General features: G+C 31.9%; 1 protein-coding gene across 1 annotated transcript in view; it reads left to right on the top strand.

The window, feature by feature from the left end:
• Nucleotides 1-16,957, top strand: part of LOC143241100 (uncharacterized) — a 168,162-nt gene that overhangs the window by 41,198 nt on the left and 110,007 nt on the right. Inside the window, exons 3-7 of the mRNA XM_076484645.1 lie at nt 2,801-2,908; nt 11,630-11,764; nt 12,654-12,698; nt 15,244-15,306; nt 16,813-16,935. Coding sequence (XP_076340760.1) covers nt 2,801-2,908; nt 11,630-11,764; nt 12,654-12,698; nt 15,244-15,306; nt 16,813-16,935 — 474 coding nt within the window. The remainder of the gene's footprint in view (nt 1-2,800; nt 2,909-11,629; nt 11,765-12,653; nt 12,699-15,243; nt 15,307-16,812; nt 16,936-16,957) is intronic.

Below are 16,957 nucleotides of genomic sequence, written 5' to 3'. Positions count from 1 at the left end.
GGAAGAGAGTGGCCTATTTAGTATATCTGCATAATTTATGTGTATTAAACCGGGCTTAATTCATTAAATGTTTTTGAACTAGTAAATTTAGTGGCAGTGTGTGTGTTTTTTTATAGCAAAGCCAAATCGGACAATCTGCTGTCTCATCTAAAAGGAATCGAACCGCTGATTTTATCGTTGTAAATCCGTAGACTTACTGCTGTCCCACACGATGTTTCTATTTCATATTAATGCCTAGTAGTTAACACAGAAGATTAATGTAAATGTGAAACTACTGTTAGGACATGATTTAAGCATGATTTTTACGCTGATGTAAAAGAGCATATCAAATTCATGACCAATTATTAAACAAGTTATTACAGAAAAAAACAACACTTCTTTAAAGTGGCCTTTTCACTATTGCGTTTATTAACAATTTTTTTTATTTGAATTTCGCGCAAAGCTACTCGAGGGCTATCTGCGCTAGCCGTCTTTAATTTAGCAGTGTAAGGCTAGTTGGAAGACAGCTGGTCATCATCACCCACCGCAAACTCTTGGACTACTCTTTTACCAACGAATAGTGGTATTGGCCGTCACATTATAATGCCCCCATGGCTGAAAGGGCAAGCATGTTTGGTGCGACCGGTATTCGAACCCGCGACTCTTGAATTACGAGTTGAACTCTTTAACCTACCTAGCCATGCCGGGTCGAATATGCATTGCGAAAAATTAATTGTGAGAAGCGAAATTGCTCTAACGTGTGTGGTGTACAACGTATTAATAATTCAAATTTCATCAAAAACTAACTGCCTACCGCTAATAGAGCGATAAATCTACGGATTTACAACGCTAAAGTCAAGGGTTCGATTCCCCTCGGGGGGGGGGGGCTTAGCAGATAACCCAATGTGGCTTTGTTATAAGAAAAACACACATAAAAAAGCTAACTTTAAAACTATAGCACTGTGACAGCATATGCAAATAAGTTATCGGATTTTAAGTAAATTAAAAGAAAGCTGGAGCATATAAATTTTTCACTATGGACTGTCTGCCAGGAAGAGATGAATTTATTGATAGTACTCCAGCAGTAGTATGTTACTCACATTAGAACTCTTTTTTTTCTTGTCCCCATCTCGTCAAACTATTAAAAACAATAAGATCAACCTTGTTTGTGAACGGTTTTAAATTTTATTCCGAGATTTTCAGTTAAAATCTAAAGGTACCTGAATCGAAACGAGATAAATTCTGTCAACAATGACTGAAAACACGTAATTATTTCACGACGGTTCTGACACTAACTATAATATTTATATTGAATAAATATAACTGATGTTTGTGATCCCCAGACACCCCGTCATCATAACCTTTGTGATAATCTCTCATTTTTCCTACATGTATTTTTATTTTTTAGCTGGATATATATATGTACATACTTATTATAACTTAAATCACTAAATCATTTTGGTGTCAGAGTTTGAAAAAAAAAAATTAACAAATATTTCGTGTTTCACGCTTAACAACGGACATTAATGAACGTGTTCCTCAACGCCCAGTTATAGCCCGGTTCTAGAGATAGGAAACAACAATATTGACATCCTTGACAGTACCGTTGCTGTCGTCAAGCGGATCGAAATGAAAATGAACAGTGGTCGGAATTATCATTTTACATTTATTAAAATAGTATCCCAAGAGTGGATGATTTGACTACTTGTCATTCTTTTAGTCTATGACTTCTAATTTAAGAATGGCTAGTGCAAATAGCCCTCTAATAAATTTGCGAGAAATTTAGCAAAAAAAATCACGCTCCTAATTAATACATGCACATATATACGTATATAGAGATAAAGACGAGAACCTTGTTTCAAGCTTCTATCATATAGTTTTGTTTAATCAAATTTTGTACATATGCTATCCTAACAACAATATGGTTTCAAAAAGAACAATAACATTTGACAGTGACTTGAATATGTTTTAACTTGTGCTTTTCATTGTTTTGGTTACAACCAGCATCGCTAATAGATTGTTGTTTAAGCAATGCCATATTAGACTCTCTACTACGCCTACGCAAATAATAGAATCCCGTATTTTAACTTTGTAAATCCGTAGACTTACCGCAGTCCCACCAGGAGACACTAGAGTTTTGTAATTAATTTTCACTGAGGACTAAATATGAAACAAATTATGGAATAATGATAACAATATTCTAAACTATCTATTTATAAATAAAGATAGGTGCTCCGCATATAATAAACAGCTTACATCCAGTAACGAACGTTACAGAAACAATCCGTAAATTTCATTTAATGTTTCACGACTGCAAAGTGGAAAAATCCAAACATGAAATAACGCAAGTGGAGGTTTGTTTGTTTTGGAATTTCGCACAAAGCTACTCGAGGGCTATCTGTGCTAGCCGTCCCTAATTTAGCAGTGTAAGACTAGAGGGAAGGCAGCTGGTCATCACCACCCACCGCCAACTCTTGGGCTACTCTTTTACCCACGAATAGTGGAATTGACCGTCACATTATAACGCCTCCACGGCTGGGAGGGCGAGCATGTTTGGCGCGACTCGGGCGCGAACACGCGACCCTCGGATTACGAGTCGCACGCCTTACGCCATGCCAGGCCCGCAAGTGAAGGATAATCTAACCTTTTAGACCAATGAGATACTACGACACATCTATCGAAAGTTTACATGAATTTTAATCATTTTACAAAATACATATATAGTGACAAGTAATTATTTATATATTAATTTTAAGAGTTAGTTATACAGTTGGAATTGTAAATCTGTTTGATCATAAACATATATTTGTTCTTCATACAGAACAGAAGAGGCGACATTGGAATAACTGACTGGAAAAGAAATCAAAGTGTAATTTGCCGAGGGAGAGACTGTAAAGGATGTTACTGTGTCGGGGAAAAGGGTAACAGGGTAAGTAAACAGAACTTGCTTTTAAATATGGTGAGCGAAAGAGTTTTAATATTTTCAGATGATTTCTCATAAAATATACTGACTAAATAATTAGTTTTTTTTAAGTTTTATGAAAGTGGCCGTGTAGTTTTTGATAAAATCCACAAAAACTGTGTTTATAATATTACTAACGTAAAAGCTCGTCAAAAATCATGAGAAACCAATGGAATCCAAAACTGTCCCGCATAACACTAGTAATACAAAAATATATACAATTTCCTTTCCTGGGAACATACTACATATAGCTACTGAATCCATTACATGTAACTAAGTAAACATGCTACAGATTTGTGCTTTTAGATAAAAGGTTTAAACATACGATGACCTATTCTACTTTTAAGGAAAAGCCATCCTCTTCTCCACAGATAATTAGTATATTCAGTCCGTTTACGTAATAATTTCGAAGCATATATTTGGACTAATTTTTAACTTATTTTTTACAGGCGTTGATGAAGTACGAATGTACTTTCATGTCTTCTATCACGGGAGTCTTCCAGCCCTTCCAACTGGAATGCTCTCTAGCTTGTTGTCATAATGATGTCGTGTCACACACATAACGTCATGTTTGATCTGGTCCTGAGAATTGCCTTCTTGGCAGGCTTTGATATACCACAAATAGTGCCAGAATCTACGCAATTCGGAGAAATAGAGTGTGACCAACTAATATTACAAAAAACGCCTTTGACATTGTATGACTGAATGCATTGTTGAAAAAGTTGATTAACTGGAATAAAATGTGACTAACATCTGTTATACTTCATAAGCCTGTCCAACTTCATAAACATGTCTATTTTTTTTCTCTTTCGACCAGTCATTAACACTTGGCAGTCAGAAGGGTTCCCTAATAGTAGTCGTATTCTTTTTTGATTTACCTCTGTTAATAAATTTTGATGACAGATATAAATTCGTATGAAAATAGATAGTTCAAAAAAGGTGACTTGTTAACAGTGCTTCTGTTACATGGATATAGCTACTATCATACGCCTTTGAAAATCAGAAGAAGTTTTAGCTATCTATCCGTCACCTTTACATTTTATATGGTCCAGACAACCATCTAATGATTCACATGATTAATGTGTTTTATCATGTAAAAAGGAGTGTAGTTCAGCAACCAGCAAGCGTAGAGAGTTTTCTTGATCTAAAAATGTATTTGGTATAAACTGTTATATTAAAATACAATTAAAATTACAACTTAAGAATATTTGTTCTTTATCTAGTTAGGAGTGAATGGCAAAATGATTAGCTTGTCAGGTTGTGGATCAAGGGTTCAAAGTTAATTCGATTAATTTTTCAGCTACAGGTGCATTGTAAAGTGATGGCCAGCCTTGTTACTATGGCGGCAGATGCTGCTGACTAGTTTTCTTTTTCATAGTTAGTAGTTAAAAGGTAGACATAACTATAGCCGAACTCTAGGGTTCTCTGATCTGGCTGCTGAGCTCATGTGTCGTATAAGACCCTCTTCAGGCTAAAAATTTTAATTTATTAATTTAGTGTCAGTTATATGAATATCTTGATATCATATACAATTTACACGTTCCCTAAAGTAACTGTAAAACAACTACAAAAACATGAAATAAAATGACTAATTTAAAGTTCTGGAAACATTAATAGAAAATTGTTCAGTCTTTGCAATTTTTATCATAAATTCAAAAATAAATAAATAAGGAATTAAGTTAGCGTTTTCTTATAGTGAAGCCACAGAAGGCTATTTGATGAGCCCACCAAAGGGAATAGAAAGCCTGAATTTAGGTATTATAAATCGTAGAGTTACCGCTGTGTCAGCGGGGACAAGGAATTAAGTTTAGTTTTTACAAAATAAAAATATATCAAAATCAGATAATTTTACTCTCTTATTATTGAAACAAACAACACACAATTTTCTAGTTAGAACTAGACCTTTAATTCTGTGTTTGTGAACTGATTACTTTATACTGAGTATCTTTGAACATGTACCATATCAAAACATCAGTTGTATGTAATCCAAACTATTGAACAAGACAGCGGTAAGTCTATCGTATTCACTTTCGCCTTGTCGGGTTTTTGACCTAATAGAATAGATTTTATAGACCTGGGAGGGTCAGGTTCACTGAGACCTCTTCTTCATGTCAGAACTATTAACTTATCTGCCGTAATATGATGGTGGTGAACCTACATGCAGGTCAGAAGAAATAGCACTTGCTTCAACCCTTTTCAGAGCGAATGTCCATGTATGTATCAGTTCTTGACTTGATCAGAAAGTCAAACCCTATTCTTAGGTGCTAAAATATCAACGTTAAACTAGCATGGGTTTTAAAGTGTTGTAATATGTGGCCTAATATAGTATTTTTATTCTTAAAATAGATATTAACGAGAGACAGATACTTAGGTCTATTTCCATCGATGTAACAGCGATCAAGGTCACATAATAAATTATTCTTTGTCAGTTTTTTTTTAAAGTAATTTAGAGAATTATGCAAGAGTGTATTGGTTATGTTTTGAATATTTGCGTATTTGAGCATTATTCTGATGAGGTGCTGCGAGAGATTTATGTGCTTTAGTAATAACTAAGTTTCGTATTGTCTTTATTTTTGTATGGTCTACCTCCTTCCTATGCTCAAATAAAGAGTTCGATTACCCGTCGTGGACACGTCATATAGTATGACTATTTAACATCCTGGAAACGTAATTAATAATTTTATATTGAAATAAAAGAAGCTTGAGCCATTTAACGAATAATCAGTGGTTCAGATAGTGCTTAAACACTAAACCTTTATATATATAATTTGGAAACTTAATGATCGAGATTACTTCAGAGTGCAGTTTTCTGCTTGATGTTAAATTTTCCTTGCTGCTAAAACATCACGAATTTCCAGAATCGGATATGAAGAATCCTAATCCTAATATGACTTTTATCGATAATCCACAGGCAACAGACCGTAGGTTCTCGAGAACTATTTATCACAGGCCTTGTAATTTCTACTTATTTTGCTAGCACCGACCGAACCAGTGATAAGATAATGAATTTTTAAACGTTTTGCCCTCGAAAGAATTGTTACATTTTTTTTCTGTTGCTTTTTAATAGACATATCTTTCTTCTCCATCTCTAGATTAGCCGTTCAGAAGTCACATAATGACAAACAAAAACAATTGTTCATTTTAGTTGGGTGGAATACTGCAGGTTAGGAAAAAATATATATCAAAAACAACGATTTAAATTTAATGATTGCAGGGTCGGCGCGGTATGTATTTGAACGTGGCGGTAGGTTCTGAGTAATGGGTAAACAGATGGAGGGGATAGAAGCAAGTGAATTGTGTAGTTAGAGTTTGCTCATGCCAGGGAAAAACGTGCTGGCCTCGAATGTTTGATTCGTGGTGTATTCTTTTAAGTTTAACTAAGTTTTACTGGATTAAGTTATTAAAGTGTAATTCTTTATCAGTATTATGTAAGTCAGTACAAACCAGAATCTGAGTGGATGGATGACAGAGTGAGCATTAGTGATTAAATAAAACTTAGGATTCATAATGGAAATTACTAAGGAAAGAAATATGAAAGTTTTTACCTACTGCTTTTTTGAGCTTGTTTTAATATGGTTACATGAGCAAAAAAACGCAAAAGAACGTCAGCATTGTATCAGTCAAGATTGTTTATTTTGTAAATGAATAAAATAAATTTGTTGGTTTCATATCAGAAAAGTTATTTGTAAGTTGACTCAAAGTCTGAATTTAGCACTTGCTTTGATTTTTTGTTGCTTCATCTAAACATATTTAATTATTTTTATAACTGAATCTGAAGTTTTTTCTAAATGAATAGAAGAGATGTTAAAGAAATAGAACTAGTTAAACATGGACTATTTTGAATTTTACATAAGTTTTTGTCCCATGGTATTTGTTATTAACTTTCTTTGATCTTCTTATAAACAGTTGAACATGGGTAAATTATCTAAAGGTAACGGACATTGTGCGCATATCAGTATTTAACATAATGTTTTGGAACAACATGGGATGTATTGGCTCAACTCAGCTGTTCTATCCTCTAAACTAAATTAATATAATACAAGATTGAAAATCATAAAGCTACCAATTATCATTCATATACCATCAAGTATTTTCTTAAACTTGCATAAATTTATTACCTCCACAACATCTAAAGGCAACCCATTCCAAAAGGTCAACCATCCTTTTAGAAAAATTAAACTGTCTTAACTGAAGTGTGTCTCCTACCCTGCTAACATTTTTATTTTCATGTTCCCTAGTCTTACTGTCCTCACTGTCAAATATGAAAATCATATGATGCATCAACATTAACAATTCCCTTTATAGTCTTGAACACTTCAATCAGTTCCCCTCCAAATCCTTCCATCCCAGGCACAATTCTAGTAACCCTTCTCTGAAACCTTTACAACAATTCAATATCTTTCCTAAGGTAAGGAGCCCAAGACTAAATGCAGTATTCTAAATGTGGCCTGACAAATAACATGTACAATGAAATTATATCCTCTTTAGACTTGTATTCAATTATTTTGTAGATATAACCTAAAATTATATTTGCCCTACCACTAGCAATGTCACATTACTTGGATGTCTTTAGAGATTGATCAACTATTACACCAAGATCCCTTTCCTTTTTATATAACATTTAAGATTATTCCAATCCAAATTATACCTCTAATTCAAATTATGATACTCCACATGCATTATCTTGCATTTGTAATAACTGAAACCCACCTGCCATATATTTGTCCAACTCACTAAATGATCTTAGCTCTTTTATAAGTCAGTAGCATCTTTTTGTAGCTAGCAACACTCAAGATGTTAATAGCATCCATAAATTGAAGTAATTTATTGACTATTCTTTCATCTGTATCGTTGATGTAAATCAAAAAGAATAAAATTCTTAAGACTGATTACCGAGGTACACCACTTGCAACATTAATCTAGTTTGACTGTACTCCTTTTGTAAGAACTCTTTACATTCTTCAATCCAGTCAATCTTCTATCCAATTTGCTTATTTGTTCCCCACACTTTTAGAGATAATTGATTTTACAAGTCTTTCATTTATTTTTATGTGGCACATTTTCAAATGTTATCTGTATATCTAGGTACACCAAATCTACATCTTTACCCATATCTACACAAGCAGTAACATTTTCAAAGAATGTCAAAAGATTTTTTAAGGCAAGATGTTCCCTTAGCGAAACTGTGTTGACTATCCAATAAAATTCTAATATTTGTTCAGTGACTTTGCAAAACATTTTAAACAGAATTTGCAAGACTTCCCAAAAGTGGTATGAGACTAATGGGTCAAAAATTACTATTGTTTTTATCACTTCCCTTGAAAAGAGGATCTTCATTAGCTAACTTCCAGTCCTCTGGTACTTGCCCTATGTTCAAGGACTGACAAAATAAAATAGCAAGTGACTCGCATATTTCATGTTTAACCTTCTTCAAAACACTTGAGGAAATTCTATCTTGCCAAAGAGCCTTATTTTTTAAACTTCCCAATTTTTTCTTAACCAGCTCAGAATTAATGTAACCATCTTGTTTGATCTTATTTCCATTTACCAACTATTCAAGATGTGGAATAATGCGTAAATCTTCATTAGTAAAAACTGAAGAAAAAGCAACACTTAGTAACATAGCTATCTCATAATCGTCACATACTAGCCTTTCTTCGTTGTTCGTCAAGAGTCTTACCCCAGTTTTAACATTTTCTTTACCTTTAATGTAATTGAATAAATCCTTACTGTTAATTTTTACATTCTCAGCCAATATTTTTTTTCGTACATTCTTCTTGATGTCCTAATTTCCTGTTTCATCAACTTTCCTAATCTTCTAAATTTCTTTTCCTATCAATCAATTTAAATTTCTTAAATTTATGATTCTTTTCTTTAACTTGGAAACCCTTTGTGAGTCAGCCTGGTTTTTACTTGTAGCTATCATATTCTTTCTATAAAGAACATGTTTATCTTAAGTGTTTAAAATTTTTTTATGTCTGATCAGTGTCTCTAAATTGCCCAGCTACCCAATTCACAACAGATAATTCTTGTTGCATCCCTTCAAAATTTGCATTTTTGAAATATCATTATTCCTTATCTCCACATGCAGCAAAATATCGAACCTAATAGAACAAGGATCACTTGCACTTAGGTGTTTTTCGATTTCCACCTTCTTGATCATTTCTTTATTTAAAGTTAACAGTAAATCTAAAATATAGTATTGTTTCTAGTAGGTTTCTTGACTAGCTGGTGAAGAAAGTCATCCTGAACAGTTTATAAAAATCTTTCATGGTTTGACTAGCATTTTGCAGTCTATATGTATAACATTAAATCACCCATAATTATGATTTCATTAACAGGTGAAATGTCAATTTAATTGTAGAGTTTCACTACTTTCATCAGTGTCATTTGATAGTCTGTGACAAATTCCCACTAAAAATCTTCCCTCTTTATATCTACCAATAGAAACCAAAATGGATTAAATCTCCTTACTTTTATGTTTGATATTCCCAGTTTCAACAGAATGTAACTCATATTTTACATACAGAATCACTCCCACTCTCCTTAGTAGTTAGTATTCTATCTGTATGAAATTAAATAGCCTGTAACCTTGTAATTCAAAGAAACTTCTGACAACAAAATCATCTAAGTTTAACCATGTTTCAGTTACTCCCATTTTATCAAAACCCTCTGTTCCTACCAGTGCTCTAAATGTATCCATTTATTTCTTATACTTCTACCAATATAACACTAACACTTAATTCTGTCCTTATAACTACTTCTATCCTAATTTCCTATGCTAAATGTTTCTCTGCTTCTTACTCTTTTAGCATTTAGTTTTTCTTGGTCCACACCACTGCCTAGTCTTAGTTTAAAACGTTTCTTACAGCTAACTTAATAGTCTTGGAAAATAAGTCAGCCCCTACCTTATTTAAATCTAAACAGTCCTTGATAGAAAACATATTTTCTACTGAACTGATCCCACAAGTCCAAACCAGCTGGTCTGTTTATCCTTACATACTAACCTAAGCTCAGCATATAGTCCTAGTGACCTACTTATAACTTTATCTGCACAGTTAATTCTTGGCTGTATCCTTGATAAAATTAAGTTATGGCTTTTTGCTTTAAATACCATTATCAATCCCTTGTACTTATTAATTAGCTCCTCCTCAGACCCACCTTTCCCCCACACACTAATAGTCCCTACATTTGCCTCAAAAACTACGTCTCTGTTAGCCCCCTTTATTATATTTCCTGCTCTGTCACTTATGTTCTCCATCTGAGCCAATAGTTAGCATAATCTGATTCTTTTCCTGTTTATCCCACAGACTAGTGTACCCACATGCTTTGTCATGATAATAGCAAAAAACAACAACACTTGAAGTAAAAATGTATTCTAAAGACAGGTGGTATGAGTACCCATACCAGCCATCTTTAGAGTACAAACTAATCAACATCCTTTTCTGATCCTTTTGCTTTTTTACCCCCCAATAGTTCCTCTTCTGCAGAAGCCAAAGACTGAAATTTATTGCTCAATAGAATAGGCTCATTATAACTAAATTTTTACTTTTCACTCTATTATTACCCTTTCTAACTTCCTAAAAGTCATTTTTATCTGATATATTCATTATACGTAAAAGCTCAAGTTCCTCCTAAAATTCTACTGCCATTTCACACAGTCTACACTTCTCTTTATCTGTTTGTCTCTACTTTGATTAGGATAATCTCCAACTTCTGCTCCAACCTATAAACTCTGCATAAGAATTGCACTTTTTCATTACATTTTAGACAAGTAGAAAAACAATTATGGTATGTGTAACAGCCATTTCTTTATAATAGAACATAATTTTCTATAAAGGTACTTTCCTCACAACAGTAACAGGATTTTTACTAGGAGTGTTTAATTATATCTTTATTGATGTAATATTTAAATGTAGCACTGAGCAACTGAAGTTCTTAAAAACTAAAATATATTTTCAGTAAACATTACCACTTTTAATGTGTAAAAACATTATTATTTGTCGTTAAAATTAATGAAAAATTTTAGCTTTGTATATTCAGTCATTTTGATGCAACGACTTGCATGTGGCTAGAGAACACAGTCAAAACACGTTTTTCCTTGCAATACTTTCCAGTAAAAGAAAAAAAAATCATTTTTAGAGAAAGTTCACTTTTTCTAAATGTTTTTTCAAGGACATATCAATACTATGATTATTAATTACTAGCATAAACAGCCTCTGTCAGAGTGGCATTTCTTCTGTTATCTTATACATGACAGAAGGATTACAGATTTGTGGATATGAAAGCTTTCACAAAGAAAAAAGGAGAAAATTTTAGTTGACACAGAGTAAGACTCGATGTGCAATGTTGAGGAATTAATAATTGTTTTTCTTCTCAAACTTCATTAGATTTATATAAATTAGAGTTAATGATGCAAGCCTATTTGCCACTGTAAGTTTTTGTAGAAATTAGTAGAAAAAATATATAAAATACTGATGTGAAAGAAAAAATTATATAGATAAAGGAAGTTAGTGAATATTTAACAAAATGTTTAGAATGATGAGCATAATAAGTACCTTTTATAACATTGTTGACAACTCTTCTAATGTGTAGTGAATCATGGCAAAAAATATATCTTATTCTTAAAAGAGAAAACATTACCTAAATTTCATTCAATTGATATTAATTCTCCATATTGTATAACAGGGCTCACCAGGTTTACCAGGGCTAAGAGGGGTTCAAGGCCCTAGGGGTTTTGTAGGAAAGGAAGGGTTGCCAGGTGACAAAGGAGATAAAGGAGAACCAGGAGCTCTAGGAATACGGGGCCCAAAAGGAGACAGAGTGAGTACATTTGTATTTTTTATACAATTAGATTATTTATTATTGTTTAGTTGGAGTTAAAATTTAGTAAATGGTTTATTTGATTATATGATGTGAACTGTTAATGTGAATTAGTTTTACAGTCTATACAGATGTTGAGATTTTTGTTAAATTTTAAAGTTTGTGTTTGTTGCTAGGCGAGAAATAGCCATGGATGGTGAATGTCTTTCTGTCATCTTGTTTTTCCTTATTTTCTTATGATTATATAAAACAGCATTTTTGGAATATTAGAGTGGTTGGGTTTAGATCTGCCTGCATACTTACAATGTCAGAAACTGTGTTTCGATACCCATGGTGGGCAAAGCACAGATAGCCCTTTGTATAGGTTTGTGCTACCAAAGAAATTGTTTAGGTCTCTGTGTGTATGTGTAGCTAAATTTTAATAAGGAATTGCAGAAAATTAATAAATGTGGCAATTACAGTAAAAAATAATTCAACAAACTGTAAAAGTGTGAGCTTATAATGTTTCTAGAGTTTGATGGATACCAGTGCAAGGAAGTCACAGTGGAAAAGATGTGTTAGGTTAAAGCCATGATATTTTCCTTTTTAGATTGTGCCTTACCATCTCAGCATCATCTGAATTAACAGAGACTGAAGTGTTTTAGATATTATTATTCCCTTGTTCTTCAGGCAGTAAACGTATATACATTTTTTTGCTACTTCTAAGAACGACACAAAACTTTTAAGTTTTATTATTGAGTAACTTCCAAATGTTCCCTTCATTATATTATTTCCTTGCATATCTAATTATCATAAGATAAATAGTTAAGGTGTTTTAAAAGTAATTTAAGTTGAAATTACAGTAATTTTAACTTCATCCATTTTTCATGCATTTTTCACTTTCTTGCAGGGGATGACAGGTATGCCTGGATTTCCAGGTATTCCTGGGCCTCAGGTAAGATAAATTACCAGTATTTGTTTGTTTGATAAAGTTATGGTTTTCTTACTTTTTACCAAATAGACCAAATATAGCTATCAAATAGATTGTATGTTTTGTTTTTCAAATATCTGATATACTTGAGCAACTATTTTTATCATGAAATGGTCAATTTTTCTGTTTTTTAAATATTGTGAATTTTTTAAATACTTCAGTTTTTTATGGACAATAATTTTCATCAAAAGTAAATGAACATATATAAACTTGGTACATAATCAGTTTGAAATACAATGGAAGGAGGTACTAATTACTGTGTATTGAAATGTTTCACATATCAACTAAATCTGTTTTTTATAACAGAATTTAAGGTTGAATATTAAAGGGTAGACATTTGCAACTGGAATTGAACAGTTTAACATTTATTATCTTTTCCCCTACAAGACAGTATCTTTTTTGTTATTAAAAAAAACCAGCTTGTTTTAAATAAAGCTTCTTGGGTATAATGATACAGTTATACAAATAATTGCATATATCCAGAAGACTGAAAATTCTGCACATTTGTAAGTCACAATAAAATTCATATTGTGTATATAACCATTTAGATTTTTTTTTAGCTATACATCTCGCCTAATACTCACTGATTAACATGTGATCAAGAAACCCTTATAGTAAATAGTGAGCATGACTAACCATGTGTCTAATATTTTTAGTCCAGTTTTCTTTAAGTTATAATCCTAACTGCAAATTAGCTTTATGCAATGCCTTGACCTTCTGTTTTTATGTATATTATGTACTTTAGGAGCAGAAGCATCTAATATTCTTAATGGCTAAATTATGTGAATGAAGATGCTCATGTTATTTTTATTTCTTGGTGATATTTAGTGTCCTTTGACACAGGTTTATGTTATTTCTAATGTTCCATTTTTAAATGGTATTGTGCAAAAGTTCTAGGATGAAGTAAAGAATTAGATTTCAGGTGATGTTGAAAGAACAATGGAAGGTAAATCACAGGTGAAACATCAACATTTCATTAATCTTCCTATTTAGTGTAACAGTGCTTGAGTTAAGTAAACAGTTAATATTTTGTGTCCCCCTTTTTCTTTAATACTCCAATAACTGCAGATAGTATTTCAGGCATTATTGCAATATTTTATCAAAATGTCCTTTGGGATTTTACTCCAAATGTCTCTAATACATTCCATTAAAGCTTTTGATCTATCAAATTCCAGATCTGCTCAACTGGATTTATATCAGAGTTCTGTAGGAACCATTGCACCATTTTAATGAATCTGGCAGCTTCTTACTTAACTAAGTAATTTCTGCATAGGTTGGATGAGTGTTTGGAGTCATCATCTTTTTGTTAGTAGAATCCTTTACCCGTAATATGCAAGACACTAGGTATACCCTGGTGGATCAGTATAATCTAAGGGTACTTGTGCTGGTCCATTATTCCATCCATTTTGCAAATATCTCCTGTTAACTCAGCTGAAAAACACTTCCAAACCATCACATTGCCTCCTCCATTCTTCATTCAAACAGAACCTTTATGACATGCCCTTGGCACAAATGTATGGTAATTCTAAAGAATGATAAGTATTCACACCCTGGTTCATTCATTTGCCAACAGGGATCAGCGAAACATTATCATAGTGTTGAAATTTACATTCTATAATGGCATGGAAGAATAAGTCTAATAAAATAGAAGGAATGGCAAAATATTCTTCTGTAAACACTTTTGCCACAGTATTATACATACACATATATACTTATATGTATTTATGTAAATACGAAATAAATTGTGTGTATTTAGTAATACAACTTTAGAATCGTACATTGTATTTGGAAACTGCAATGGGTTTGACAACTTAAAATATTTTGTAACTGCCATTTCATAATATAAATTGTATTTGTACCATACAGTATTTTTTGTTGTACAGCACCTGAAAGATATAGTATGAGAAGTTAAAGCAGTTTGTTTCTAGCAGGAATTAATCAACCTGAAACTAATTTGATAGTTTTGTACCAGATTTTAAATAACCCACACTTCATTTTAGCAAATGAGTGTGTAAAAACTTACCTGTGAAATTCTATTTCTTTGAAGCAATCAAGCTATAGATCAAGATTCATTCATGATTAAGGATGAATTTCTATATAATAATACACCTTGTCTTTTATTTGTGACAAAAAAACAAAATCCAAGTAAAAATATTTGAGGTGTGTTTTATAAATGGAAGCTTTGAAGCAAATTTTGAAGAATGGACAAATGATGGTTTTATAGGTTTTGCTTCTTACTGTTAAGAATATTAATGTTTCTTATTTTTACATGTGTAATTTGAATGTTTATTAAACAGTAATGTAACAGTAAACACATAAAACATGGTGCAGAAATTTTAACAAGTTTAATTATGTGATCTCTAAATGTGTTGATACTGTAAAAACTTTGAATCATGCAATTTATTTGGAGGACCACAATTTAGGTTACTTAAATCAGCATACATTGAATATGTGTGGTAAATCTATTTACAAAAGTCCCTGATCTTCTGTACTGATGCATTTGTTTTAGGGATTACCTGGTCCCTCAGGTCCAAAAGGCTTGCCTGGCTTTGATGGATGTAATGGAACAGATGTGAGTTGGTTTTTGAGCCAATATTGCATTACACATTAGTTTACATCATTAGAATTATTTTTCTATTTTTAACAAATAAAAAATTCATGGATATTGTACATGGTATTCCAGAAATCTGGAACTGTAAGGAAAATAGGCATTATTTTCTTGAAGCTAAACAAATTTCTAATGTTAGTTGTACATATTTCAGGAAAGATAATACCATAATGGCAAAGTATACCAAGACCTCATATATGTATGACTGTTAATGGCACGTAATTTGAATAATAAATAAATAAAGAATAAATTGTGTATTTTCCATATGGGTCCAGATGTGTCAAACACTGTTTAGCAATTTTGTTAAAAAACTGCAGATATTTTTTGCCTATAGTGTAATTTAGCATAATAATCTATGTCTACATTATAGATAGAGATATACTGATATCATGACAGGCACTTTGAAAAAATATTGATAAGTACCTGTAACTCAGTACTTAATGTTGCTTAAGAGAGAGGGGCAAACCTGAAGAATAGTTATTTTATAAATATTCCTTTTAACTTTTAACAAATACAGTTCTACAAACTGCAGTAAGTCATTTTACTGGAATAACTTCAAGCTTATCAACAGGCAACATTATTTCTTCTGTACTGCTACATAAGTAAACTAGGCCAGCTCAAAGTGTAAGATACATATCAAAGATTATATATTCTTTGTAACCTTGAATAAGAAATATTGCATACTATTTTACAGCTTGAGTGACAAATTTCCAAAAATATTCACAATCATGCTTACTGTGATATTTTACAAGTCTTAAAGAACCTGTTGTAATTTTTAAAGTTTTAATTAACAAATAGTTAAAGATCCCCACAAAACATGTAATTTTTATCCTAACTATCAAAACATTATAAAGGTTCTTCACAAAAATATTGATCACAAAATATCACACACTGAAGACATTACAAAGTATTTATTGGAAAAGAAAACAGTTAATACTGTAACTTTGGAAATATAGTAATCAAATTTGTGTAAAATATTTTCTTTTCAACATTCATATGTATTTTATACTAGTATCTCACAAATGAACAAACAACAGATGTTGTAAAAGTGTTATAAAACTGAGAAACAAAATTACTGAATATATTGCATGCACAAAAAATTAGATCTGATACATAGTACCAATGATTTATACCACATATTGGTAATTTTTTTGCAGTAGTTGTTTTTTAAAGTAAAGGAAATGATAATTGAAAATTTATTTCAGTTGAACTTTATAAAAATAAATTATTTAATTTTATCTTGTAAGATTTTAAATATTATAATATTCATACTCCTAAATTAGTTTTTAAATGCATCTAATTTATTAATATTTAGTAATTTGACTTGTATTGTTTAGAAACTGAATAACTTTGGAAATATAGACTTTATATTTATAAATATTACTACAAGTTAACCAATTTTAAGTTATTTGTTTCAGTACTTGAAGCTTTTATTTGAACTTTGGTCACTTTTATTTTAAATATCTTTAGGGTTTACCTGGCCAACCAGGCAGACCTGGTGATCCTGGTCCTATAGGCCCTCCAGGAATTCCAGGTGTCAAAGGTCAGAAAGGTGAACCTTCCTTTGGGCGTTCAGGATTAAAAGGTCAAAAGGTTAGTTTAAACTAATGATGTA

The sequence above is a fragment of the Tachypleus tridentatus genome, chromosome 13 (genome assembly GCF_004210375.1).
Source record: "Tachypleus tridentatus isolate NWPU-2018 chromosome 13, ASM421037v1, whole genome shotgun sequence".
NCBI lineage: Eukaryota > Metazoa > Arthropoda > Merostomata > Xiphosura > Limulidae > Tachypleus > Tachypleus tridentatus.
This window is presented reverse-complemented; position numbering and strand designations above follow the sequence as displayed.